The sequence below is a fragment of the Coturnix japonica genome, chromosome 1, assembly GCF_054131305.1.
Source record: "Coturnix japonica strain WE chromosome 1, WE-NBRP24, whole genome shotgun sequence".
Lineage (NCBI taxonomy): Eukaryota > Metazoa > Chordata > Aves > Galliformes > Phasianidae > Coturnix > Coturnix japonica.
The window spans coordinates 50,329,730-50,355,742 of record NC_140663.1 but is presented as its reverse complement, the minus strand read 5'-3'; the positions used below and the strand labels follow the sequence as shown (position 1 = coordinate 50,355,742).

Genomic DNA, 26,013 nt, shown 5'->3' with positions numbered 1-26,013 from the left:
GAGGTAAGCAAGGTAGTTGGTAACACCATCTATGGGGTGATAGTTCCTCAGACTAGTGTGTTTGCTTCTAGATCATTTATGTAACTGTGATCTAAATGAATCCTCACAGTGTTAAATCCAATGGAAACCAAGAGAATGTCTCTTAAGTTTAGCCAGAACTTACTGATCTTCACTATATAGAGCCAAAATTGTCATCTGCATTGTCCTTTTTTTTGACTTACTGCTTTCCTGATCTGCAAATGCATATTAATTTGTTTCTCTTTTTCAGTACTTGAAAGGCAATCCATTTCTAATTTGCCGAAGTATTAAATGTGTTTCTATTGTAATTTGTATTTATTACGGTGTTTAATAGAACTGCAGCATGACTGACAAAAAGGTGACACCAGTCTTCTGCTACGTGCCAATAAAGGGTGTGTCTTGTGATCATATGGTGAGTGAGGCATTTCTCCTCTCTCCAAGGAAGACAAAGAATGAAGCCTTTTGTTTTGCAGTATCTTTTTTAAACGATTTATTTATTTATTTATTTATTTATTCTGCAGAAAAGGCTTATCAGACAGATTGCAGATAATTTCCTTCATCTTTCTTTTATCAACTCTATCTCATACATTTTTCCCTCTTGAAGAACAAGTACAGTGTGTTATCTAGCATCTGTGGTTAAGAAGGAGTTGGCCAAGTCCATTTTACAACTTTCAGGTTTCTTGCTCTTCCCATCTTGTCCCATAACAAGTGAAGAGGAGAGTAAGTACAGGGAAATTTATTTGACTTGCTATTCTTATTTTTTTGATTACAGAATTCAGCGAGACTGAACACCGAGTCAAAACTCATAACAGCATTTTACTGCTTCGTAAAAGAAATGTCACTTACACTCCGTGCATTAGTAGAGATTAAGGGGATTAACTGACAGCATAACTTCCTGCATGCTTTCCTGCAGTGGCTGCACAGCTGGTCTGCAGCATTTTGATGTCGTAAGAGTTCTTAATGCTTTTTGTGGACCTCTCTTTTTTTATTATTATTTTGAATTGTGGAACTGTGATGTACCTTATCTAAATATTTTCAGTGCTTCAGCTGGTCATTTTGATTCTTCTCTTTTGTATTTTTAAAGGAAAGACACTACTTTAAATTCTGCTCAAAAAAAAAAAAAACTTTAAAAAAGCAGAAATATTAGGCTCAGTATCACTAAATGACACTTGTTAAAATTTAATTCAAAGTGGAGTTTAGATATTTAGTTTACGAAGCAATTTGCAAAGTTTTTCCCACCTGCTGTATGAACCTTGCTTTCAGCCACAACAAACTGCCAATTTAAATTCTCTTGCTGTGTGTGCTTACAGATGCTGTCATTTTGGTTAAGCCAGACAACCGCCGGCTATTTTTGGCCTAAATCCGTTTTGCATCTTGACTCTCCTGTACCTAACCTTTTGAAAGGACCAAACAAGTTGACCTCATAATAGGAGAAGGGTATAAAGAAGTGGTTGTGAGGAGCTAGTGCTACATGTTATGTAGGTCACTTTGAAAGTAATGTCTCCTGTTTTGTTTTTTTTCCATGGAAACTACAACAGATATGAAGAGCACAGTAACACCTCTTAACAGAGTGAATTCTCAGCTACAAAACACTATTTTCAATGTAATCACTACCATTAGCTATGCATTTTCACTAGCCATTAACAAAGAGCCTGCGTGCTGCACTCAAAAAAAAACCTGCACCAGCAGAGATGATCTGCTGTCACTGTCACCATTGCTGAAATGCACCACCCACCACCTCACTGTGCTCACATCCACTGTTTGGTCTCCATAAACATTCAGCGTGTGTCAGTAAATTATCAATGGGTGCCATTTTTCCACATAGAAGAGTTCAGTGACACACCTTTGCTTTGTACACACTTCTGTGTCAGAAGTCACTTTGTCAGACTGCCCATCTGCTGCCATCATCTGCAACATGGCAACAACATGTAATGGGATGTTGGTGGGAAGGTTCAGCCTTTACTGCCATACCACCAACAGCCATCTTGGACATCAGTGGACAACATGAAAAAAAGGAGGCATTACATTTAGAGCAGTCCTCATATGTACAAAAGTAGGAGGAAAAGCACACCACCAGGAGAAGGAAGGCTCTTATTTAGCCTATATAGTTTTAAACCAGCTTCTCCTGTTTCTTAAAGAAGTATCTGAAGCATCTGGCTCTGGGCAGCTTCTCAGCGAAGTCATGCTGCTGTGCACCAGGAATGCAAAATTAACGAGGCTAGAAAGAGAGGGAGAATAAGCAGGAAGGATCATAACCCTGTCAATCCACTGAAGAGGATACTTCTCTAACATGGAAAGTTCTGGATTTTATTTCAGCAACTGCTTAAACTTTTTGTATTTTCATCTCGTTATTTCCTGAGAGCAAAGGCTGGAGTGCTTTTGCTAACCATCACTGTTTCAGTACTCTCTTAACCTCTACTGGGTCAATTTGAGGACAGGCAGGTTGGGTTTGGGGGCTTTTTGAACTCCCATACAAATGTAATTTTACTTCTTTCTGGCGTTTGGCTTTTTTGTACATTTATTTCTGTGGCTACTGGGAACTGGGAGCTCTTTTCTGTCTTTCAGTTGATGGAACCACTTGTAACTGTTGAGTGTCAGTAAACACACTTCTGAGATTTCTCTGAGGATATTTGTTACAGGGGCTAAAGAGAACAGGTTCAGCTGAATACATATGTGCATGTTCTCCCCGTTCTGTAAGCACAATGTAGAGTATTTCCTTAAAACCACATTCCAGAAAGTTCAATAGTTCATAGCCTTCTCTTTTGATCTTATTCTCTCCTCCCTTAGCTGAAAACAGCAGTCAACACAAAAGTTGAATCCTAGGGAACAGAGCTTATCTCAAAGTGCCTGTGTGAGAAGCCTAAGTGACACTTTTTCACAGATCTCTATAGAAGACACGTGAGGCAGTCTGCAGTTCGACCAAGTGAAAAGTCCTTCAGCTTCCAGGAAGAGAACTGAAGAGACTTTTCTAAGCATTCAGACTAGTAGACTTTTGCACTCTTGTTGCTTTCTTCTCATATAACATCAACATTATCCAGAGAGCAAACTCCCAGTAATGAAGTCTGGGTCTCTCCCCATCTGTCTCACTAAATGCCACTTGGAACAAGCGCCTTTTCATTTGACAATAAAATCAATGGGTGAAATATTAGAGGCTTGAACGATATGATGTGCAGAATACATTATGGGAGTAGTTGTGTTTTGGCGGACAGCAAGACTTGCCCTTTCTTCCCGTTATCATCAACATATCCACTTAATGAATCTGACACCTTCTGCTAATCTCTCACCTCTTTGCTTTAAGGTTTTAACTCCTTTGTGCCACTTTTAAAGTCTCAATAACTCAGAGCTTTGGAACAAAATTCTGCACTTCTGTGAACTATTGGGCTGACGTTTGTTATGTCTCAATTAAAAACAGACCTGCACTAACTGGATAATTAAACAACAGAGAGAATAGGGAGCTTAAGTTGATTTTCATTAATGCTTTTATCCCTTTTCATTTTTGACATAGCTTTCCTTCTTTTTGCCCTGAGGTTCTTTATAATGACAGGGATCAGTGCTACGCCAAGAAACAGGGAAAGAAGGGAAATGTCAGCACTGAGGTGGACTAAAGTTAAAAACCCGACAATCTCTGGAACTAGCCACATAGATTGATTTGCAGAAGTCTGAAGAATGTTTTTGTTTTTCCTTCTTGTTTTGTCCAAGCCTTACTGGATTCTCCATCAGGAATATTAACCACTTGATTGTCATTGTAGTAAAATCTGTCATAGATATGTTTAATTACTGAAAACTGAGAAAAAGTAACTAATGGTTACTAGCAGTCCATAAGATGTATGGTACTACTCACCCTTGGAGCTCAAGGTGCTGTGTAAGATTCACAATTTTATTTCTGTCAGTCTTGACTCTGTTGCATTCAACAGTTATTACATACTAGCAAAACCAAGTCAATACTATATATGATTTCAGGTTGAGCGTACAAGTAGACACATTTTCAGTAAGAGAACATCTCAACCACTTTGCCCTGTAAATCTCTTTCTCTCCTGGGTATAGGTTAAAAGACCAAAAAGAACATAGAGAATGAATTTAAGAACAATTCTCTGCGCATTTATAAGGTGCTTGCAGTGCTCCATCTCTTGCAGCAAAAATGACTTCAAACAGTGGTGGGATAAAGTCTTCTGTTCTCTAAGATGTTCCTATGTGCTCATCTGCTGTTTATCGTGACTGTAGAAACTTACCTACCCAGAGAGGCTGAAGCTCATTATAGAGGTGACCCAGCAGAGATTGCACAGAGAGTCAACATGAGAACAAGCAGATCCCACGTATCTTGAGGTCATCACTAAAGCATGAGGCTTCTTGTACAACTTTGTTGTATCAAGCATAAACAGCCCTCATTCCTTAAGCTGAAGATGCAAAGCAGGAGTTTGTTTGGTGTCAGAGCTCTCTATCAGCACTTCCCTGATATAGGACTAATTGTGCGCAGTCATTAGATATGAGCAAATGTTTACTGTGCCATCCTGCCATCTGATACTCCTGATGCATAAATCATTCTTAGCTACAGTCTGTCTTGAAGTCTAATTAACAGGATAAGGTGAGCTCCTTACATAAACAAACCAATTATTGGTGTAGTCAGTACCGTTAAAAGCAGTGGTAGGAAGAGCTAGGGAGGCAGCAGCACCTTCCTGCAGTTTGTGTCTGCTGAAGACTCTTGAGTCTTGATCTGCAGAAATTTGCATAGGCTGGTAAAGCCACATAGCCAAAGGGAAAGTGCAGAGCTTGTTTATTTTTTAACAGAACTAAACCCAACAAAGGGGAAAAATAATGTCAACACAGTTGGATTTTAACACCACTTCCACTAACTTGACACCCTTTTCTACATCAAGTCTGTGACTACAGCACTTTTAAGTATAGGGCTATGTTTTGTGTATTTTGTTTTTTTGTGTGTGCCTTTTTGTTTGTTTTGTCAACAGAAAACAATCCTTTTAATTTTATTTATATTGGAATTTTTTCTGCCCCTGCTTCTACATCCTGGGACCTCTCTGACACTCAGAGCCCTTATGATACCTCCCAGTATCTTCCTTAGAAGCATTCCTGGTGTGTCCATTGGTTTGGAAGATTTGTTCTTTTAAAATAAAATGAAGATGGGTTAATATTGTGAGCTGCCAAAGAGGATATGAAGTTGGAAGAACCAGTTTAGGAATACTGGAATGCTCTTACCCTCTGTCTTTAATTCATTGTTAATGAATGCCAGCAACCTCAGATATCAATTACCAAAACCTGATAGGTGTAGTGAAGCAGTGATGTTATTTTAATTATACAGAGAGAAAGAAATGTTGCTCCATTACCATATGCCTTAGTTTCTCCTGTTTTGTTCTCTTTTCTCTACAAGAGTTTCTAATAAAAGGAATGGCATAAGAATTAGGTTATTGATTACATATTACAAACTGCTGCTCATATCCCTGTTACTGAGATGCATTTCACAGAAGGAGTTTGTGCCAATCAATATATGCATCTCAGGAACTTCCCCCTTTGTAAAATTGATACAGTTATGACAGACAGCCATGGTGTGGGAGCAGTTACTTTCATGCCTTTCACACTCTTTGTTCAAAGCACTTTTGCTCCATTATTTTAGGCAGGGAAAAAAGGAAGAAGTATCATTGGTTAAGTGATCACATATTTCTGTGTAGTACAATTTCATGCCGTTGTTTTAATAGCTTGTGTACTCCTGAAACACTGGGCACAGTAATTTTTGAATGCTTTTCTCTCAGACCTCTGCCTGAATATTCAAACTAGTGGGTTGGAATTGACATTGTTCATAAGGACGTTTCGCTGCTTTCAAAGGAAGAAATGTCAATTTTATAAAAATGTAGGGTTTTGTATTGAATGAATTCAAAATTAAAAGGGAGACTGTGACAGGGGAAAAACTGTCAGGGTTGAGAGAGTCAAGGGATAATCTTCAAGTTACCATTGGTGTTAATGAAAATGCGAGGTGTGTAGTCAGCAGTGGGTACAGACCCTGACCTACAACCTTATTAGAATACCCATCAGCTGGAAATGGGTTCACATCAAGTCTCCTATTGTTGTTAATTAGATGGCATTGGTGCTGCTGGGACATTCGAGTCCATTACCAGTGGCACAGAAGGTCACTGAGGTGGAGAAGGATAAGATCAGCAGCACATGAAGCTGGTTTGGGCATCTTATGGTCAAGCATAACTATTCACAACTATTATTATAAATACTTCACAACTATTTCTGTGATTGGGCACAACTGCAAACTCACTCCATTCTAGAGTGCTGCTTCTGGCAATGTTTTGGACATGTCCTTTCTGGCCAGGTAGAAAACAAAAACAAAAATTTCTGTATGTGTCCAAATCATAACATCTTTGAAATACTTTTAAGCGTTTGTCAATACAAGAGCCCTGATGGCATATGTGCACAAGGCCTTTTAATTGCCACAGAGAGCCTCAAAAAGCTTTGTTCCAAAGTGAATGCTTTTCTCCACTCTGTTGTGCACAGCTGCTGAGAATCCACTTCCCAGAAATTCTGCAGGTGTTACTATTGAAAACATTAATGATAGATTTCCTGGGTTTGTTGTAGTTTGCTAAACTCATCACTGTCTTCTTCATTTTCTAACAACTTCCTTGGAGTAGAGGAGGTGAGAAGAAACCTAATATATTCTCATCTTTCAATTGATCTCAGTCTTTCATCTTTCCTTATGAAGATGAATCACAGATTCAGCTCTTTACCCCAACCTTTCTCAATACAATTCTGTATACTTGATCACCGTTTGTGTATGATTTTGCCTTTTGAATCCTCCCTCTTACCACCTACAGAACACTTGAAGTGTTCCTTTCTTAAGAGACTCTTGCTGAGTTATTCTTATCTGGCCCAAGTTACTGTAACTTCTGTATCCCTGACCATATCACCACCTCTGAATACATTCAGAAGGCAGCTGATGCCATTGCCATAGGTTTTTATTCCAGCACTGGCAGTACCATTATTCCTTTCTCTAATTCCTTTCTCCTTCACTCTCACAATCTTGCCCATCATGTATTTCCCAGCTCTCTCTCTCGTCATATCCTATGCTGTAAAGGCATATGAGGAGATTTCAGGTGGCATTTCTGGGGACAGGTAGACCTGGCTACAGTGCACACAGAAAATTTAATGTGTGTATTTTAATGTGGATTTGTGGTAAAATTCCTAAAGACTTTTTAGAGATAAGTGCAGAGAGTTATTGTGCTAGAAATACATTTCCAGAAGTAACTCAGGGGTTTTGTTGTATGAGAAAACAGAGACTTTTTTTTTTAGGGATGGAAGAAGGCATGCCAATAGAATAGAAGAGTGATTATGGAAACAGGGACAAACATGAATTGATATAGACAGAGCAAGAATTGCACAGGGCATCAATGGTGAGGATGGAAAGCTTGAGGCTGACAGTGATCTGAAGAGGTCATGAGATATGTGGCAGAAGAAGTGGGAGATTTTAGAAGCCACATACTTTGTATTGAATCGGGGACTGGAAGGCCATAGAGGAAAGGTCTGTCACTCAGGCAAGACTAACTTCAAGTGCAACTCATTCAGCTAGTAGAAATCAGCGTAACTACTCTAATTTCAGTGAAGACATGCAGATTTATACCATCTAGGCATGTATCCTCACAGATCTTATGATTATTTCAGAAAAGTAGGGTGTCTTACACAGGTATTCAAAAGATAAATCAGGAGAAGGATGGAGACAGAAAGCAGATGGAAAGGGTATTAATGAAAGATTTTAACTCTGATTCAAAATAACCTAGCTTCATTGTACTATTATAGATTCTGCTGGTCCTGACAGTGATCATCAGATTTAGTACTGGGCAATTTGGAAATATGCTAGCATTTGAAATATGTACCTTTCCCCCTCTTCCTCTTTATACCTTTTTATTCTCTATGTTTGTGTCCCATTTGGGGGGAACTAATTGCAGTTCTCCTGATTCCTCACAGACTTGAATCTTAAAGTCTCACTGAGTCCTCCTGTTTTTTTCCTCAGCTTATGCTGAAGGCATGCATTGCTGCAGTAGTACTACTTGGCTACAGCTCCAGCTTTCGTGCCTGAATTAAACTCCTAACAACCTAAACCATGACCACTGAAGTGTTTAAAAGTAGCAAGACAGTTCTGCTCTGTTCTGCTTTAAAAACCTCCACAGTGTAGGATTCGCTTTGTTTGTATTTTTAAGCACTGAAAATACTTTACATTTGCTTTTCCCTTTGAAGGCCGCTATCAAATACCATTAAACCACAATAATGCAACAACCAGCTGTGCTGAAATGAACCTTCCTTATCACCTCATCTTTTGGCCATGGGTGATCAAAGGTGGCACTCCACCCTGCACACCCCTTTCAGATACCTTTCTGGAAACAGCCTAATACCCTGAGCATGGAGGGGCAACTCAACCTTAATATCTGCAGTGGAGCCATTGCTCTTACTACGCTTGCAGAGGAGTCATATGAAAAACATGGTAATCACTAAGAAAATAAGTTTTTAACTAAAGAATTAGTAGAAAGTAGTTGTAATATCATAAGGGTAGCTAATATAAAGATGCTGACCAAGATGGTGGTAAATAGCCAAAGGTTATTAGTAAGGAAAACTCACCAATGTCAGTGCCTTGACCAGGAAGCTGAGGCAGGCACCACTGGGAAGCAGTCTCCAAGAGATGCTGCCTCAGTGGTGATCAGCCCTTAAATGAGGTCTCAGAGGAGGTGGAGTCGAAGTCCACCCCTTCCGGGAGCACAGCTACATTACTCTCACCTGTGCTCCCACAGCTGACCCAACACTTGCCTCAGCTAATTAATCAGAGGTTCAAGCTGTGATTTCCCATACACATATTGTGATTTTTAGTGTTATTACTGTAGTTTGTAATAGCTAAATAACTTAAGCTGAGCTTAAGGTCAGTTGTAGCAAAGATTCTACAGAAGGTGGAATTCTGTAATATCAGGAAACACATACAGAGAAGAGAAGGAAAAGGTTGTTTGTGCTCTTTTCCACTGTGGAAACTACTGATCACCAGATGAAACAAGCAGAAACCACATTCCATGTAAGCAGAACCTGCTACTCTTCACATGAGTCATGCCATGGGGAGTGGAGGAACTCTGCTGAGCGGTGCCACCATCCAGCTGCTCTGTGCTGTGCTCCTCACTGCTGCTGAAGGCACAGGGCTGTGCTCAGTGAAGCTTCAGCCGGGTTAATAACAGAGTTATTACCTCAGAGTGCTTATACCTGCAATATATGAGGCAGGCAAAGTGAGAGAGGGATTACTGTTATCACTGTTATTATTAATGGAGAATTGAGCAGGAGGCTGTTATGTGACTCGTGCAGTGTCACCCAAGAAATCAGTATCGGAATTGGGAACTGAAATGAGATCTTGAATCCCCTTCAAACACCTGAATTACAGGAACATGCTTTCCCCTCAGTTAGCCACCAAAAATCTATGAAGTGTAAACTGAATCAAAGGCATTGAGTTGTCAGGCTCAGAAGTATCTGTTTGGTTTTTTTCCCATGGAAACGTCTTCCCAGCCATAGCTAAGCTTTAGCAAGGAGAGATGCGCTTTCCATCAAATGAACTGTCTGGTAGCCATGCTGTGCAAAACACCACATCCAATCATCTGCCTTCTACAGGAACCTAGTCCCAAAGCCAGGCTGTGCTGCCTAAGAAGGGACAACCTGGCTGTGATTCTGCCTGCTCAGTACCTTGGCACTATGGACATGCCAGAATCATAGAACTGTTTGAGATGGAAAGGACCTTTAAAGGTCATCTACTCCAACTCCCCTGCCATGAACAGGGGCACCCACAGCTTGATCAGGGTGCTCAGAGTCCTTCCAGCTGGACCTTGGTTTTATCTAGGGACTGGCCGTCCACCGCCTCTCTGGCAACCTGTGCCAGTGCCTCACCACTCATATTGTAAAAACCTTCTTCCGTATATTCAGTCTAAATCTCCCCTTTGAAACCATTTCCCCCTGTCCTATCCAAACAGACCCTGTTAAAGAGTCTGTCCCCTTCTTTCTTATAGCCTTGTTTTCTGTTGACTGGCTGTTGGTGATGTATGAATAAGTAAGAAAGACAGCTTCATTTTCATAAGCTAACATGTGCCTGGAGTAACAGAGAGGGAGAGAAGTGCACTTAATCATAACCGCAGGGCCAGAGCAGAAAACAATGACAGAGCTTTTGGTGTTAGTCACGGTATTTTATTATAATAACTCTTAGGAAGGAGAAACAGACAGCTGAACAATTCAGATTTATTATGGTAGCCACCGTGTTCTCATTTGCTGGAGGAATAGTTCAAGTAACTCCTTCATGCTTCCTTTTTACAGAAGGCCACGGTGGCAAGGAATGTTGGTCTTTCTCCTCCAAAAGTCTGAATTCAAAATGTAGTTTGACTGGAGGCAAGATGAGAATGGGGGCAGTTTCTGTTTGATGTTATGCATCATTTTGGTCTGTGTCACATGTTGACGACTGTATGATGCATTTAACAAAATAGATAACAGATAATAAAATGATTGCCAGTGCTCAGACTCGCTAGTCAGAGTGCTATAGAAAACACAGATATTAAAAAAATAAATAAATCAGATGATAATTTTGAATTAAATCTTTCTATTTGATCAAAATTGCAAGGGTAAAACAATGATTTTGTAGGGGTTTTGGATGTTTTAAGATTATAGAATGTGATAGATGAGGTATATGTTATACATCTGTATTATGTGTCACAATGTTAATATTGAAATGAGTGGGGCTGTACATTCAGAGACGGCTGTTTTGATGTCCTTAGATGAAAATGTTTTGGGACTTTCCCAGAGCATATTTCTGAATTTGACTTTGTCATCCTGTTTGAGAACAAAGAAAATGTTTGGAGCCATCAACCAAACCATGCAACCAAAGATCTGGTTTTTTTTATCACTTCTGCCATAAGTCAGTCATAGAGATGTAAAGGGGAAAATACATACATTATTCTTAGGCAGAGACAGCAACGTTGTTCTAGACTAGAGAAAATAGGAATATAACAGGACAAAATATTACATTTTTCTTTATAACTTTCTACAAGCTCATCTGCTCATCTGTTTCATCTGTCTGGTTAATCTTTAGACACCAGCAAGGTTAACAAGAGCCAGATGTGCAATATAATATCTGCCCTAGGACAGTACCTGAGCACATGTGAATTCCCAGACCAATGCAAAATCAAATTTTAAAGTGTTAGCTATCGCATCTTATTTTGTATTTATAGTGAGCTAAAAGGGCATGTGCAGGCAGTTATTCCAGCTCAGCTGATGCAGCGTTGTCACGTTATCTGATCTGTGTATCTAAGCCCCAAAGCTCAAATGATGTTAATTGCTGCCTTCATCCGTGTGCTATATCAAACCTCCAAGAATACTGAGAGCAGGATTTGTTGAGGAATCTTCAAAAATAAAGGGGAAGAGGGAAGGAAACCATGAAGCTACTATAAATATGTGTGAACTTAATCTCATAAGTCTTTTCTCTTTATCTTATCGTAATAATAACTAAGAAGTAAGTATTTCAGGGGCATATTGTCAGAACTGAGATTTTGAACTGGTAGGTGGGAAAGCAAAACCATTAACAAGCAGCAAGGTTTGTTCATTTCTTATTATTCATCAGTTTGAAGGTTGAGCTGTCTGACTTGTTGGGAAATGCATGGGGCTAAAATAATGAAAGCAGATTGTTGCTCCCTGGAAAGGAAGTTCAGTATCTGCCACTTGCAAATGGAATTCTAACATTTCTTTTGATGTTAATGGTGCTATCCTGCAAAGGATCTGTGGACTGCTGAGTTGTGAAATGTGCTCTTAGAATATGAGCAGGGTCACTCTATTCCTACTAGCTGTGCCAATCCATTGCAGCCCAGATGCACCTGCATTTCTTATTGCTTTTCTTGTCCTTGGCTAGCCATTATAGCTCCTTATTTTGATGTATTCTACCTCACCTGTAAGGGAGTGGTTATAAAGATCATGCAACCTTCCAGCGTGGTATCAATAAATGTTAGTTTAAATTGTACCCCTAAGCCTTTTTTAGCTAAGATTTGTATGAATCAATCGAGACCCCTTCCCTATTTCCTTTCAATATATGGCTCATGGGGCCTTATTTGTGCTCAGTGTGTTCTGTGCGTCCTACAGTTGAGATGCTGCAGTTTATTAGTATGGAGAAAGAACATATCTTCTATGCATCAGTTGCTTTGGATGTGTCTGTCTCTAATTTGTAATTCAGCTCATTCTCTTATACATTGCACTCTGTTAGTATTACCAGTTTTAAGTAGCACCAGTGGGGTGAGAATGTATGGCATTCTTTACTGTCTCCACTAGACTTTCCACTTCTGTAAAAAACTCATGAAGGATTTTAATGTGAAAAAACAAAATATGAAGTATGGACTGAAAAAGGAGAGACAGCATGAGAAAATGAGGGCTGGTGTGTTATGATTAGGATAAAGCATGTTGATCCTGTAACAGTGGTATAGAGTGAGCCTGGTAATCTCTCAGGGTTATTTCTAGATTGATTTCCATTCATTCCTTGAAGGCTTTTGTGATGTGAAGTTTTCATTTATTTGCTGTATGCACTGGACACTCACTGATGGTCACCCTCTGAAACAGAATTCAAGACGCATGAGGCTTACTGACATTCCACTGCGTTAGGTACCACCGAGACTATCCCAATCATCTGGCCTACACTGGTGTCTTACCAGCTGATTATAAAATTGAGTTTGTCTGTATGCCTTGCTTCTCAACCCAGTCTTGTCTTGGACCATACTGAATTTTTAATAGTGCAGCTATGGTTCCACATAGACAGCATAGGTTGGTTGGTAAGTTATTGCTTTCAACATGCTGCTGTGGCCATGCACTCAGTTATGTGAGCATAGCTGGGACTTGAAAATGTACTTTCAGACATGATGTTTAATTGTTTTCTAAAAAGATTGCAAAACCATTTTCAGTCTTAGTCATGGTATCCTCACTGCATGGGTTCCTCCACCAATACACCATTCCCCTTCCTTCTCTTAACTAGATCCAAGTGCAGTTTTCCCCTTCCCTCTGTCCTCCATCACCAAAGCATCATTTCAATCACTTGTCTTATTTACATTTTATGCAGCACATTCCAGAATAGATAATTAAGTCCTTATCTATACAAACATTCACTTTTCAGTTGATTTTTAAGCAGTGCAAACCTTCTAGACACATTTGATTTAAAGCACGTTTTACTCTAGCTGAAGCCAGCTGCTAATCAATGTAAGCTGAACCAAAATAAGCCCATTTAAAACCGAAATCATAATTCTTATGCAGCATTCCACATAGGCTTACCTAAATTACTTTTAAATTAATCTCTTAAATTAAAGCAGTGCAACTTACGTAGGTAAGCCCTTAGAATCCAGTTTTTTCCTGAGCTAAAGGAATCTCTTTTGTGACTGAAAAAAAAACCCACCCTGGAATAAGGCGGGGAGAGCATGGGAAGAGAGTAATTTGTTATATTGAGCCTTGTTCCTCTATTATATTATCTCCATCAGAGTATAAACAGATCTTCATATTAGATGATCGTTTTACCAACACTTACTTCTCACTAGGAGGATTCTCCATCATTGTGTTCCAAAATCAAGCAGCATTCATATTTGTCTGGGTGATATATTTTTGTCAGCATGACAAAGGTTCCCACAGTGTTTAATTACTCAGACTAGCCAGGGGAGAAGGAAAGAAATGAGCCGTGCTGAGTTTGCTGTGCCAGGATTGCTTTGTTATATAAGCAAGCATCTTCCTAAATGCATGAAAGGAAGGCAGCTTCAGAACTGCTGTCTGCTGTTGCCACTGCCTGTCCCTCTTCAGATTTTGTGTGTGTTATCCATTGACTGTCTGACTTTTGCCTAATAATCCCTTGCAATGTGCTCATTTCCAGGGCAGCAGGTTCTTGGCTTGGTGGAGAACCAGAGTGACTGGTATTTGGGCAACCTTTGGAAGAACCATCGACCCTGGCCAGCGCTTGGAAGGGGCTACAACACAGGTACTCCTTGAGGGTTTTCTCTGAGTTAACATTTGCATTTCACATGCAATCAGTCTCCTGGTGCAGCGTATGAAATGTGGTAACTCACATCTCCTTTCACAACCTACTGCAAAATTTGCCATTTAAAGGAGTAAAAATGATGCATTGTGATGCATTTTGGAGTTTCTGCTCATGTGCTACTCTGAGGGGAATATGTTTCCTCTCCACGATTGTGAGGGATATTGTATGGCATACTTGGGGAAAGGACAGCCTTTCAGCTGTCTGACACATCCTCAGCACTTCTGTAATGTTTCTGTCTGTGATGAAGCGTATATAGTCACAGCAAGACAGAAAGAACAGGAATGAGATCTCATTTTCTGTGGAGAGGTAAATGGTATCACAAAATGTCAACCCAATAAAGATATAACTCCTGCAGGATGGCAACAGGGTCATAATTGTCCTAATAAAATGCAAACTACTGGCCATCAATTTCTGGTGCTGTGGGAAAGGAATAAAGGCACTAGATCAGAGAATGTATTAGCTTACAAGAGACAGGTCTTCTCATTGATTTGTGTTTGGTATGTGAGAAAACATACCAGGTGCATAAAGAACACACACGTACATCTAAATCATTTTGATTCTAGGTTTTACATGCTGATGCAGAGAGTTAGGTCCCCCCTCTATTTGTAATAAAAGGGCAGAACAGATGGTGAAGCCTCTATTTAGAAAAGATGAGTCCATTTAAATATCCCTGCACTATCAGAAAATGATTTACCATAAATAGTGGTTTTGCTTTGCAGAAATATATTGGATTGAATTAAACAGACTTACTAGGATTGCATGCAGTTGTAGCTGGGTCATCTGTATTTCTGTAATCGTTTGTATATTTGAGGGAATCATGCCTGTTTTTGTGAATTGATATTCCAGCCTCTGCAAGGCATCTCTCTTCAGTGAAAATGTTCAAGCATAGTCTGACAGAACATGGGCTGATAGGGATATAAGATTTTGGCAAAAGTTGTTTGTTTCCTGGTTCGTTGCTTGCCAGAGCAGACTGCATACATGAAGGTTTGATCTGCTCCCACTATCCAAATACATCAGACAGAACTAAATTTCATGGATTTGTCCTGGAATCTGAAAGCTTTTGTTACACAGAGCCAAACTAGTCAATGTCAATGTTCAGCATTACACCACAAAGCAATATATTGTGCTCTACTGAGAGATGACCACTTCATACAGCTCTTTTCTTTCTGCTGCATTTTCACTTTTTCCTCTCTGCCATTTTAATGCTGTCCAAGAGAAATATGGCATACCCGTATACCATTAGGCTGAGCCATAAATGTACACTACGTAGTATCTGAAATGCAATTATTCAAATATAAATGCTGTAAAGCTTTAGATTATATTAACTTACAGATCTAAATGCTTTACCAAATGTCAGTGTGTCACAAAATTCTCCCTCTAGAAGCAAAAATAATTGAATGTCGGTAGTCTTTCACACATATTGTGTGTGTTAATTGGCGGTGTGCATAAATACAGAGTTACCAGGCCCTATGTAATCCTGCACGTGATTTTACACTGCTTGCAGTTTTGTTCTCCAGACAGTTCACGTGTGGTTATATAATTGACAGGTGACTGTAATAAGTGGAATGGCGTTTTTTCAAGTACATGGAACAAGGGGTCACTGAGGGAAACAGTGCAATGTACGAGAGATAGCAAGTGGTGTTACTGACAGAATCAGTATCATTTACTATATGTATTTTTTTAATTGAGTTCATTTTTTGCCTCAGTAATCGAGCAGAGATTAGAGGTATAAATCTCTCAAGGTAGAATAAAAGGAAACTGGAGCTTGTTTGATGTGTTCAGCAAATTAAAATAAGATACTTAAGACAGCACTGTGGTCAGGAGTATTCAGAAAGCTAAAAGGAGGTGTATAAAGAGAGTCAATAACTCTAAGCAAAACACCCAAAAAAGACAGTGGGCCCAATGGGGATGACTTAGATATTCAGATGTGCAGAGTCATGCTTATGAACAGTGAAAGGGACCCCAAAACCTGGAGTATTTAATGAGCTAAGTGGAGGTGGATGAGAGGGAAGCCATCAGACAGACTTGTGAGAATGTTTATTACAGTCCATAGGAAAAGAAATTTTTATGTGAACCTTTTTAGCTAGACCCAACCCTGTCACATTTAAAGCAGGAGCATCTCTCATAGTAAGAATTCTTCCTCTGCTTTCTCCCTGTCCCTAAAGCAAATAGTTTATCACTCACTTCTGCTTTTCTATGCTGAAGCCACTCTGGACAATACAGGCCAGGAATCCCATAAGGCAGGTACACTGAAAGTAAATGTGTTTTTGTTCCTTCTCTACCAGCTCTTTAAACCCAGTTTGTGCATTCTCCTGTTCTGTATCCAAGCCAGATCTCCAGACATCCAATACAGATTCTCAGGGAAAGATTTTTGATTGGTTGTTTTTTATCACTGTTTCACATTTGGACATTTACTTTAGTCCATGATAATGCTGTCTTAGGGGAAAAAAAAAAAAAAAAAGAAAAAAAAAAGCAGACCAAATTCAAAAGTCAATTCAGGGACAACTAAATTTGTGCTTAAAATGTTTTTATTTAGACCCATCCTTTATCTGAGATAGCATTCACTTTGTTGGGTTATTTTAGAATCACAGACTCATAGAATCGTTAAGGTTGGAAAAGACCTCCAAGATCACCTGGTCCAACCAGCAGCCCACCCCCACCATACCCACTGACCATGTCCCTCAGTGCCACATCCAAACGGCTCTGGAACACTTGCAGGGACCGTGACTGCACCACCTCCCTGGGCAGCCTGTGCCACTGCAGCACTGCTCTTTTTCAGAAGGAATATTCCCTGATATCCAGCTAAATCTCCCCTGGTGCAACTCGAGGCCATTCCTTCTCATCCTATCCCTTACCTGGCAAAAGAGGCCAACCCCCACCTCACTACAATCTCCTTTCAAGTCACTGTAGAAGCAGTAAGGTCTCCCCTGCACCAAAATGAACAATCCCAGTTCCCTCAGCCACTGCCCATAAGACTTGTGCTCCGGACCCTTTAAATACTGTTCCTTCTGTACCACAGAATACAGAGGATTTTTTTTATGTACTTCACAGATTGAAACTCAGTAAGCTACGTAATCAGATTCTTTTTATATGATTTGTTGGCTACACTGAAATTAACTCTTGCAGTAAGACTATTCATACATCAGTTAAATCAAACCCTTCTCTGCATTTAATCTATGTTGCCTTTCACTGACTATACTGTGCTTCCAGTAGTATTACCTGAGGTGCAGGAGTATTTTTCTCTTTACAGATGCTAAACTGACAGCTCCAGAATTGCTCTGGATTGCTTGATGTTCATTTCTGGAGTAGCAGTCATCTTAGTCCTCAGAAAAATACCTTGTCAATGAAATTCTCAACATAAAAGCTTTTAGTTCTTTGTCTGCATTATACTTTCCATCATGGGGGGATGGAAAGTAATAGCAGTTTCTTGGAACTCTGTTGTCATGATTTCAAGCTGTTTCCCCAGCTGGCATACATCACCCCTGGCTTCCCTGCCTCTCTGCAGCAAGGCCAATTTACGGCAGCTGAGAATCACACCCTGAGCCTCTCAGATGGAAAGAGTGGATCAGACTAAATTGCATGAGGCAGTGTATTCAGTGCAGTTTTCAAGACCTGTGAGAGTTTAGTCTCTTGACAAAAATGTCCACTATTATTGAGATAGCTCAAAATTCATTTTCTATTGTGCCACAGCATGAGAACCATTTCTCAGAGTGGCCCTTTCATCTGTGGGCTTGTTAAGTTCATATTGGAATAGACACAATGAAAATTAGTGCCAAAACAGAACAGGATGAACAGCAGTAAACTGAGGAAAGGACGAGCACCTAAAAGGCAGGGACAGGGCTGCATGATTAGACTGCCAGAAAAGCTAAAGAGCCTCAGGCTCAATCTCTTCCAGTTATCACTGGAAATGTAGCACTGCTGCTTCTGCTCCGGATTCCAGATCTCAAGTTTCCTCTTGCTTTCTGCCTCAGAGTCGGAAAGTCTCATCTTGCTCTAAACCATGAACTGATTAGGGACATCACTACTTAGGAACGTGAGCCACTTTATCCTAAGACAGCCCAATTCTGAAATCAGGATGCCAGGAATTTTTTGCAGAAACTTCAGCCCAAGGGATTTCAGACTTCTGAACCACAGAAGCCCATCCTGAGGGTTTGAGGCTAATCTAAATATGCCGCCTTGGTGGAACTGTGAGGTGTTGTAAGGAGGAGTCTTGAGCTGAAGATAGCTCCCACACCGAGAGATGTCATATCACCAGATTTGTGGATTGAGAGCAGAAGGCAGCGGCTAGCACCTAACAATTACCTGCCTACATGTGCATCATGCATTATTGCTTCCATGTTCGTAATGACTGGAAGAAAGCTAGAATGAATCTTTCCTTAATTGTTAGCCTGAAGAAAGGACCTATGAAGGATGAATTGGAAGTGGGAAGCATATGTTATGTCATTTTTTGCATAATATTTAACAGCTACAGAGAATAAAAGCAAGCTTAGGGCAGATTGTTTATATGAGATTAGATAAGATCACATCTAATGCTGCTTCTTGATGATACCGTGCATCTTCAGTGCAGAAATAAAACGAGTAGTCAAGCAATGCAAAGCAGCTGTGAGCCTGGGCTGGAAATGCAGTAACTAACTGCTTTCATCTGGGTACCCTTCTACTCATAGCAGTTCAATTTTCAATTAATTAAACATTTCTTTTTTCTCTCAAAAACCCTCACTGCTAATGCTTTTTCTAGTCATTGTTGTCTAATTCTGGTTAGTCAGAATTCTATATTTCTCTACCAAAATGTCAGAATTCTGTGAGAATCACATGAATATGGCAGTGATTTGCCAATTATGTTCCATAGATTCTGACCAAAATTAGTCCTTGTCTCCATGTGGTGTAGACAGAAATGTAGTGGTTGTTTAAGAGATGAGATTTTTCCAAATTGTCTTACTGAACAAGTCAAGAGAACTCATGGGTTATTGAAATTTTAAGTGCTTGCCATCAGGACCTGACTTAGATTAGCCGTGCTCTCTCTAAAGCCATTACTTCATTCCTACCTCCCATTACTATGCCTTGTACCAGTAATTCAGGTACTGATATAATTAGATTTGATTCTAAATACAGAAGCCTTTAAAAACACATGCAAAATACATTTTAATGTTAAAAAAAAAAAAAAAAAGAGAGAAGAAGGAAAGAATGATTCCAACAGCAGTGTCAGGGCAAAAAAAGAAACACTCTCATCACCTATTCAGATTCATACTACATCAGTTTTTCTATTAGATTTTCCTTCTTTAAGATAGATACTATGAGTTCATTCAGTAAGTGCTGTTTTCAGTACAAAGTATGCTTGTATGCATATGCTTTATAATGCACAAAAACACATCTGATTTACAGGAGTCAACCACATTAAACAGGTAGTAGTTTAGGAAGTGACAACATATTGTTGCTGCTAGGTGCAAGAGGAAATTTCATCTGTTCCTGACAATGGTGGGAGTCTAAAATGATCATGCAGACTTTGAAGATGACATCCCGATTGCTGTTGCCTGTATAGTCTGTAGCTTACACTTAAAAATAGGCTATCTAAAAGCTGACTACCTTCAAAGAATAGATTCTTTTTCAGTCTAACAGTTTCTAAAGCATGTGATACACTGAGAACTTGTTTACAGCACGCTTGACATTTCTGAAATGTGGGTCAATATGTATTTGATTTTGAAAATGGTGCCTCTTGTTTGAGAGGCCTATCCACGTAATGAAGGCATTGCTGTGATTGAATTAGTCTTCTGTTCATTACATTCTCTAAGATACATCCTCTGCTTCTTGGCAATTGATTCTATCAGGCCTTTTTTAAAAACTCTTTTGTTTGAAACAATGACAACTTTTGTCTCCTAAGAAACCTACAAGAAAGTAACAACAGCATTCAGTCTCCACCAGATTCTAGTTTCCCTTGCGCTGAAGTAAATAAAATGTATATACTTTTAGTTGAGTAAATGATCTAAGTTTGGGGCTTTTTTTCTTGCTCTGACCAAAATTCATAATGTGTGTTTCCATGTAATATACATAAATATATCCTATATATGTACTAACACATTAGTAATCATTTAAGGAATCATTTTGAAATATGATACTTTTAGCTTGATAGAGGCAATTCTTTATGTGAACACAGATAGCCTGATGAGCAAGTATGTTGTCCAGCACTCTGAAATGCCCTCTCTTTATTGTAGAGAGACCATCATTAGCTGATGATGTAAGATCTACATGTAAAAGCTTAGTGTAGGAGTCTAAACTAAGAACAGAGTCTTCTATTACATAGTGAGAGAATCCCAGACAGATGCAGTGTTAGTAAAACCAATACTTCTTCTGAATACTACTACTTCTGAAGTGCAAGTCCACTTTCTCATGAAGTTGTGTAAAAACAACAAACTTTTCTGTAGACAAAGAAACAGAGGTTTTAGCCAAAGAGGCATTACAGTTGCACTCCATCTTTGGATTCTTGATGGGTAGTGTAGTGTTTGTCGCAGAAAGTATCAGGGTAACTAAGACATCTTTCTATGCTCATGTATTGAAAGTGCCAACAACAACAACAAAAAAAAAACACAAAACAGTTGAATGTGGTTTGAGTCAGATCACTGTCCTAGCTGCTACAGACTACAGAATTTACTATGCTTTAACCATTTTAGCAATTAAGCAAGCTAGCTTCAGGACAAACCCATACTTGAAAAAAAAATCTTCACTAGATGAGGAAAGAGACTTTATACTGCTTGAGTTGCAGATGTTCCAAGAAAAAAAGAGTGCAAAATTGAGTTAACGTTAAGATCTTTGAAGCATCAGCTGATTTGTTTCTTTCTATCCTGGTCCTTCTGTCTTCATCCACATTTTGGCTTTAAATTTTCTTGCTGTAGGTCCTCAGCCATCCCTCTTCCACCTGTCTTTGTTAAGGCAAGGTCGGGGATGGACAGGAGCACTGAAATACACTATGCAAACAAATTGCTCTCAAGGCCTTAGCAGAGGTGATGAAAAGAAAAGCTTTCCTAGATAGAATCACAGATAACTTGGATCAGACAGGATCCTTTGTCACGAGTTCACACTACTGGCTCTTGTTCTACTTGCTATCCACCAGGACTCTGAGGACTTCTGCAGAGCTTCTATCCTCATAGCCCACAGTCCATGCTATCCATTCAGGAAGAATCTTGTACAGGATGTTTTGTTGATCTCTTATGAAATTTAGCTTAGACTTTACGTACTGCCTGTCAAGGTCCCTCTGAATACCAGTTCTGTTTCTAAGGTATTGACCACTGCCTCCATTCAGGTGTCATGTGTGAATTTGCTTAAGATGCATTCAGTCTCATCTCTAGCTCATTAATCAACATGTTAAACAATATCAGCTCCAACATCAACTTTTGTGGAATACTACTTGTAACTGCTCATCACCCAAATGTTTTATTGCTGAACACAGCCCTTTAGGCTTGCAGTCCCACTTACTTTCCACTCAGCTTGTAGCCTGCCTATCCAAACCTTACTTCACCACTTTGTCTATGAGCATGTTAAAAAGCTCCACATACATTTTCTCTTTAAACTAATGCATTGCTGTACTTCTGTTGTGAACCTAATCCCGTCTCTCTTCTGATGGAATTGAAATGATAGTACAAGAAGAATGAGCTGCAGCTGACCTTTAGGTGGAATCATTGCATTAAAGTATATTGTGCTTCCTGGTTAATCTTAGCTGCATGTTCATCCTGTGCTGCTGCTTTCCTTCCCCTAATCCAGTTCTTAGGACATTTTATTCATCCCGAATCTAATCCAGTCAATAAAATGTCCATTAAGAGAAAAAAATATGATTGCTTTTGAATGCAGAATCCCAAATTCATAGTCATCTAACTGAATGAATAACTAAGAGGCTGTTCAAACCACCAGCCACATTTCTACCTCCTGCTCAGAACGCTTGACCAAGAATAGAGTGAACTGTTGACCACGAAAGGTTGAAAGTGGTTCTTAGTCATTGTTCCCATCCCTATAATTAAGCTTGTGGACTGTTGTTAATATTAGAAGCCAGCCAAGATAATTATCACTTGTGCAGGGTACATTTTTCCTCTTTACACAGTCCAAAGCAGAAACACTGTAAAATTTTTGACATTTCAACCAGTGTTAAATATGATGCTTTGGAGAATATATTTGGACCATCTACTTCATATACCCTTAAAAGGTAGAGTCACACTCAGAAAAAAATGGAAGATACATGAAAATAAATCCACAATGGATAATGAGCTGAACATAAGCTTCAGGTGTAATACAGTTCTCAAAATACTTGCCGTGAACTTGGAATTCAGGAACAGGGACATTTCAAGTACAAGTACAGGATTTTTATTTTTATTTTATTTTATTTTATTTTATTTTATTTTATTTTATTTTATTTTATTTTATTTTATTTTATTTTTATTTTTTATTGAGCATAGACTTTTTCTTCTTACATTCTGAATGTCTGCACTGCCAGGTAATTTAGCTCCATAGTTCACTCTTTAGTCTTGTCATTCTGATCATCTACAGGGAACAGAAATTAGTTGGCACTCTGTCTCTCTTAGGTACCAACCTGGCTTCCTTCGGGAAGAAAAAAATACTGAGTGTAATTTGGTGCTAGTTCACTCTGGGGAATATTTCTGGTAGGTTGAATGGATTGGTTGAATGGCTACACTGTGTTTGGCTCGTGTTTCTTGCCCATCAACACTGCATCAGAAGACTTCACACTAATACTCCCACATGCCCTGGTGCCACATTCACCAATCCATACAACAGAGACCCTCAGTTGCATGCTAAAAACTGCAATCTAGAAAATCTGTAACACGGTTCTCGCATTATTTAGGACACTGGGAAATGCAGACACAAAGTAACAGTTGTGTCTAAGAGTTGAAGGAATGGGAACTTGATCGTTAAAGATGAGGTTATGTACTATGAATGTGGCCAGCTTGCTTTTAAAAGGGCTTGACTCTGACCAATGTGTGTCCATATTTCTTAACCTGGGTGATAGGAGCCATTTCTTGAAGTGAATGTATTTTAAAATGCATATTTAGCCTCTTGTCCCAGCCTAATACCCATAGGTCAAGGGGGGATACTTACTTATAAATTAACCAAGTTCAAAGTAAATGTTAGAAAACTCAGGGCTCAAGGAGCTCATCTGGGAGAGAGTCAAGGGATAGCTTTATCATTACTTATTATTAGTGTCTGCAGGAAAAAACGACATCTGCTAATAGAGGGCTTGCCTATTCAGCACAGGTTCGGCAAGATCAAATGGCTGCAAGATTGAAGGCATGTTCAAATTAGAAATCAAGGATGTATCTTTCATCAGGATAATTATGCACTGGAGTAAGTTGTCATCGTTTGTGACAGATTATCCATTATTGGAAATTTTAAATCAAGACTGAATGCTTTTCTAGAAGTTAAGTTCTAATTAAAGTACAAATTGATTATGAAAAATCCTGTGGTCTCTGTTGTGTAATAGCTACGAATTATCCTTTCCAACTTCATCACTGAAATATGTATTTAAATAGGATTTTTTTCTTCTTGATTGAAGTCACCTAAACAGCCAAGCAAATGAAATTACAGTTAATCTGCAGTATAAAAGCCTACTGCATTTTTAATACTGGAAAGTATTAAAAGTTTACAAAGTTCTTCAAAACTTTGTAAAAATTTTCCACATTTTACCCATGTACATTTTTTTTGAGGTCTCACAAGTCAAAGTGCTTTACATAGGATGCATACCTGGCCATCATTCTGTTAGTGTTAGCTTTTGGAACCTCCATCATCATGTCCCCCTGATACGTAAAGAGACTCACACTGAGTTGCTGTTGGTTGATTCTTCTGCATGGCAGTGATGTGAGATTCTCTCATCCTTGAGACAGCTGTCCAGTGCTCCATTTAGATTGATCGTTGCCCTTGTGCTGCAGCATACAGAAGCTGAAACCTCCCTCCTCTTTCCTTCTGCTTATCTGATGTTAAGGTGTATTAACTGAGATTTACAACTTCTGGATTTTTTCTAAAAAAAAGCTGTCCCAATCGTTTTTAAATTTGAATTTAGTGTTTGTATTATTGTTCTGGGTTGGGTGATTTTTTCCCTCTAGGAAACCATATCTCTGGTTTACCAACTGAGAAGTCACTGGCATTTTTACTTTCCACTGCCTTTATAACGTAACCTGTATACCCTATATGCTCACAAGGGTAGTGAAACTTAAAAGCTGTAAGAAAACTAGTGCTTTCTGAAGCCCATGTAAGGAGCTGTGATGACAGGTGGTTATCATCTACTACTCCTCACACGGGGTTCTGAAAAAACATGGAAACAATGAAGGTGGTATCACTGCTGTCATCCATAAGGCACAAATCAGACAGAGTAGATGAGAACTCTTCCTTCCCTTTTTGGTTTTGCTAATACTTGTCCTTTTGCCAGCCATGCAATATTCTCTTAAAGTTTTTGGAAAAGTTGATCAGCAGTTTGTGCATAGAAGATATGTGACTTTATTCTCAATGGATGTGTTGTATATCACTGCATGTTTTTATTAGATGTTCTGCATTGTGAAAGGCTTTTTTCAAGTATAAGGCTGGTGCACGTGAGTGCTTATAAAGTTACATAGTAGGGTACCACAAAATTGTGATAAGAATGACAGTCCTTTGGTCATTGTGTGTTAAAAAATAAAGAACTGTAATACTATTATGGCCACTCAAATTATGAGCAGCAGTTAGATAAATTGTATAGAAATCAAGTAACATAATTTGTTATTTCCAACTTAAGTAGTTATGCAGTGATTTTCATCCACACAAAGACTTAAAATGAAGGTTAAGAATCATTTGCAGTTACCATTATGGTGTCTATTTAGGTTGAAATATGTGGAATTACAGCTTCAGTTTTATTTTTAATCCCTAACACATATAAACTTGTGTTTTTCTGTTTATTCTTGATACTGTGAAGGGAAAGCAGAGGCTACCAATCAGTGGTGTGTGTGACCCAGTGGATTGCAAATCTAGTCCTTAGCAAAACTGGTTGTCTGGACCCTAATCCAGCAAAGACTTAGTCATATTGCTGGCATTGCCTCCTGTAGCCACTTCCACTGATTTCAAGTACATTAAACTGTAATTAAAAGAACCAAGAGATAATGACTTTAAGTTGCACCAGGTGAGACTTATGCTGGATACAAGGAAAAATTTCTTCTCAGAAGGAGCAGTGCTGCAGTGGCACAGGCTGCCCAGGGAGGTGGTGCAGTCACCATCCCTGGAGGTGTTCCAGAACCGTGTGGATGTGGCACTGAGGGACATGGTCAGTGGGAACGGTGGGGATGGGCTGCTGGTTGAAATAGATGATTGTAGAGCTATCTTTTCTAACCTGAATGATGATAGGATTCTGTGATTCTACATGCTGGTTTACTATGCAGTTGGCACTATTACAGCACTTCTTGTGGGATGGCAGAAATGTGAGCCTTTTCCTTAACACCTAAAGTTGGACTGTGTGGTACCAAATGTATTTCATATTATGTGGCAGCTTGCTGCTGCTTGTACTGCCTTAAATTTCTGGCGTAGTTCATGCAGTAGTAAATTTCCATAATGTCAGCCCTATCTAACATTATTTCTTGAATAGTCTAAGTCTTAGTGGCTTGCTGTGCGGTCTTTGGTATGCTGGTTAGAAGTTGTAAAATCCTAGTAATTATTCGAAAACTCGCTGATGCTTTATATTTAAAAAGCAACAATGTACTGTTGTCTACTTTCTATCTAGATGGTTTGCTACTTAGGCGCAGCTGTGAGATGAATGTTAAAAACATTACAAGGACAATCTCTGTGATGCTGCTCACTCAATATGGCATTGCCTAAACAGCTCACAGAAGTATCCCGTTCCACCTGAAAGAAGCACTGCTCACAGATTTGTTAGTGGCTGTAATCCTTTTCTCCCCACAACACTTGACTGTTTT

General features: G+C 39.2%; 1 protein-coding gene across 5 annotated transcripts in view; it reads left to right on the top strand.

Moving 5' to 3' along the window:
- Positions 1 to 26,013, top strand: part of LARGE1 (LARGE xylosyl- and glucuronyltransferase 1) — a 278,743-nt gene that overhangs the window by 193,259 nt on the left and 59,471 nt on the right. For all 5 annotated transcript variants that reach the window (XM_015863617.3, XM_085539589.1, XM_085539582.1 and 2 more), the window contains one exon: positions 13,922 to 14,026. In XM_015863617.3, coding sequence (XP_015719103.2) covers positions 13,922 to 14,026 — 105 coding nt within the window. The remainder of the gene's footprint in view (positions 1 to 13,921; positions 14,027 to 26,013) is intronic.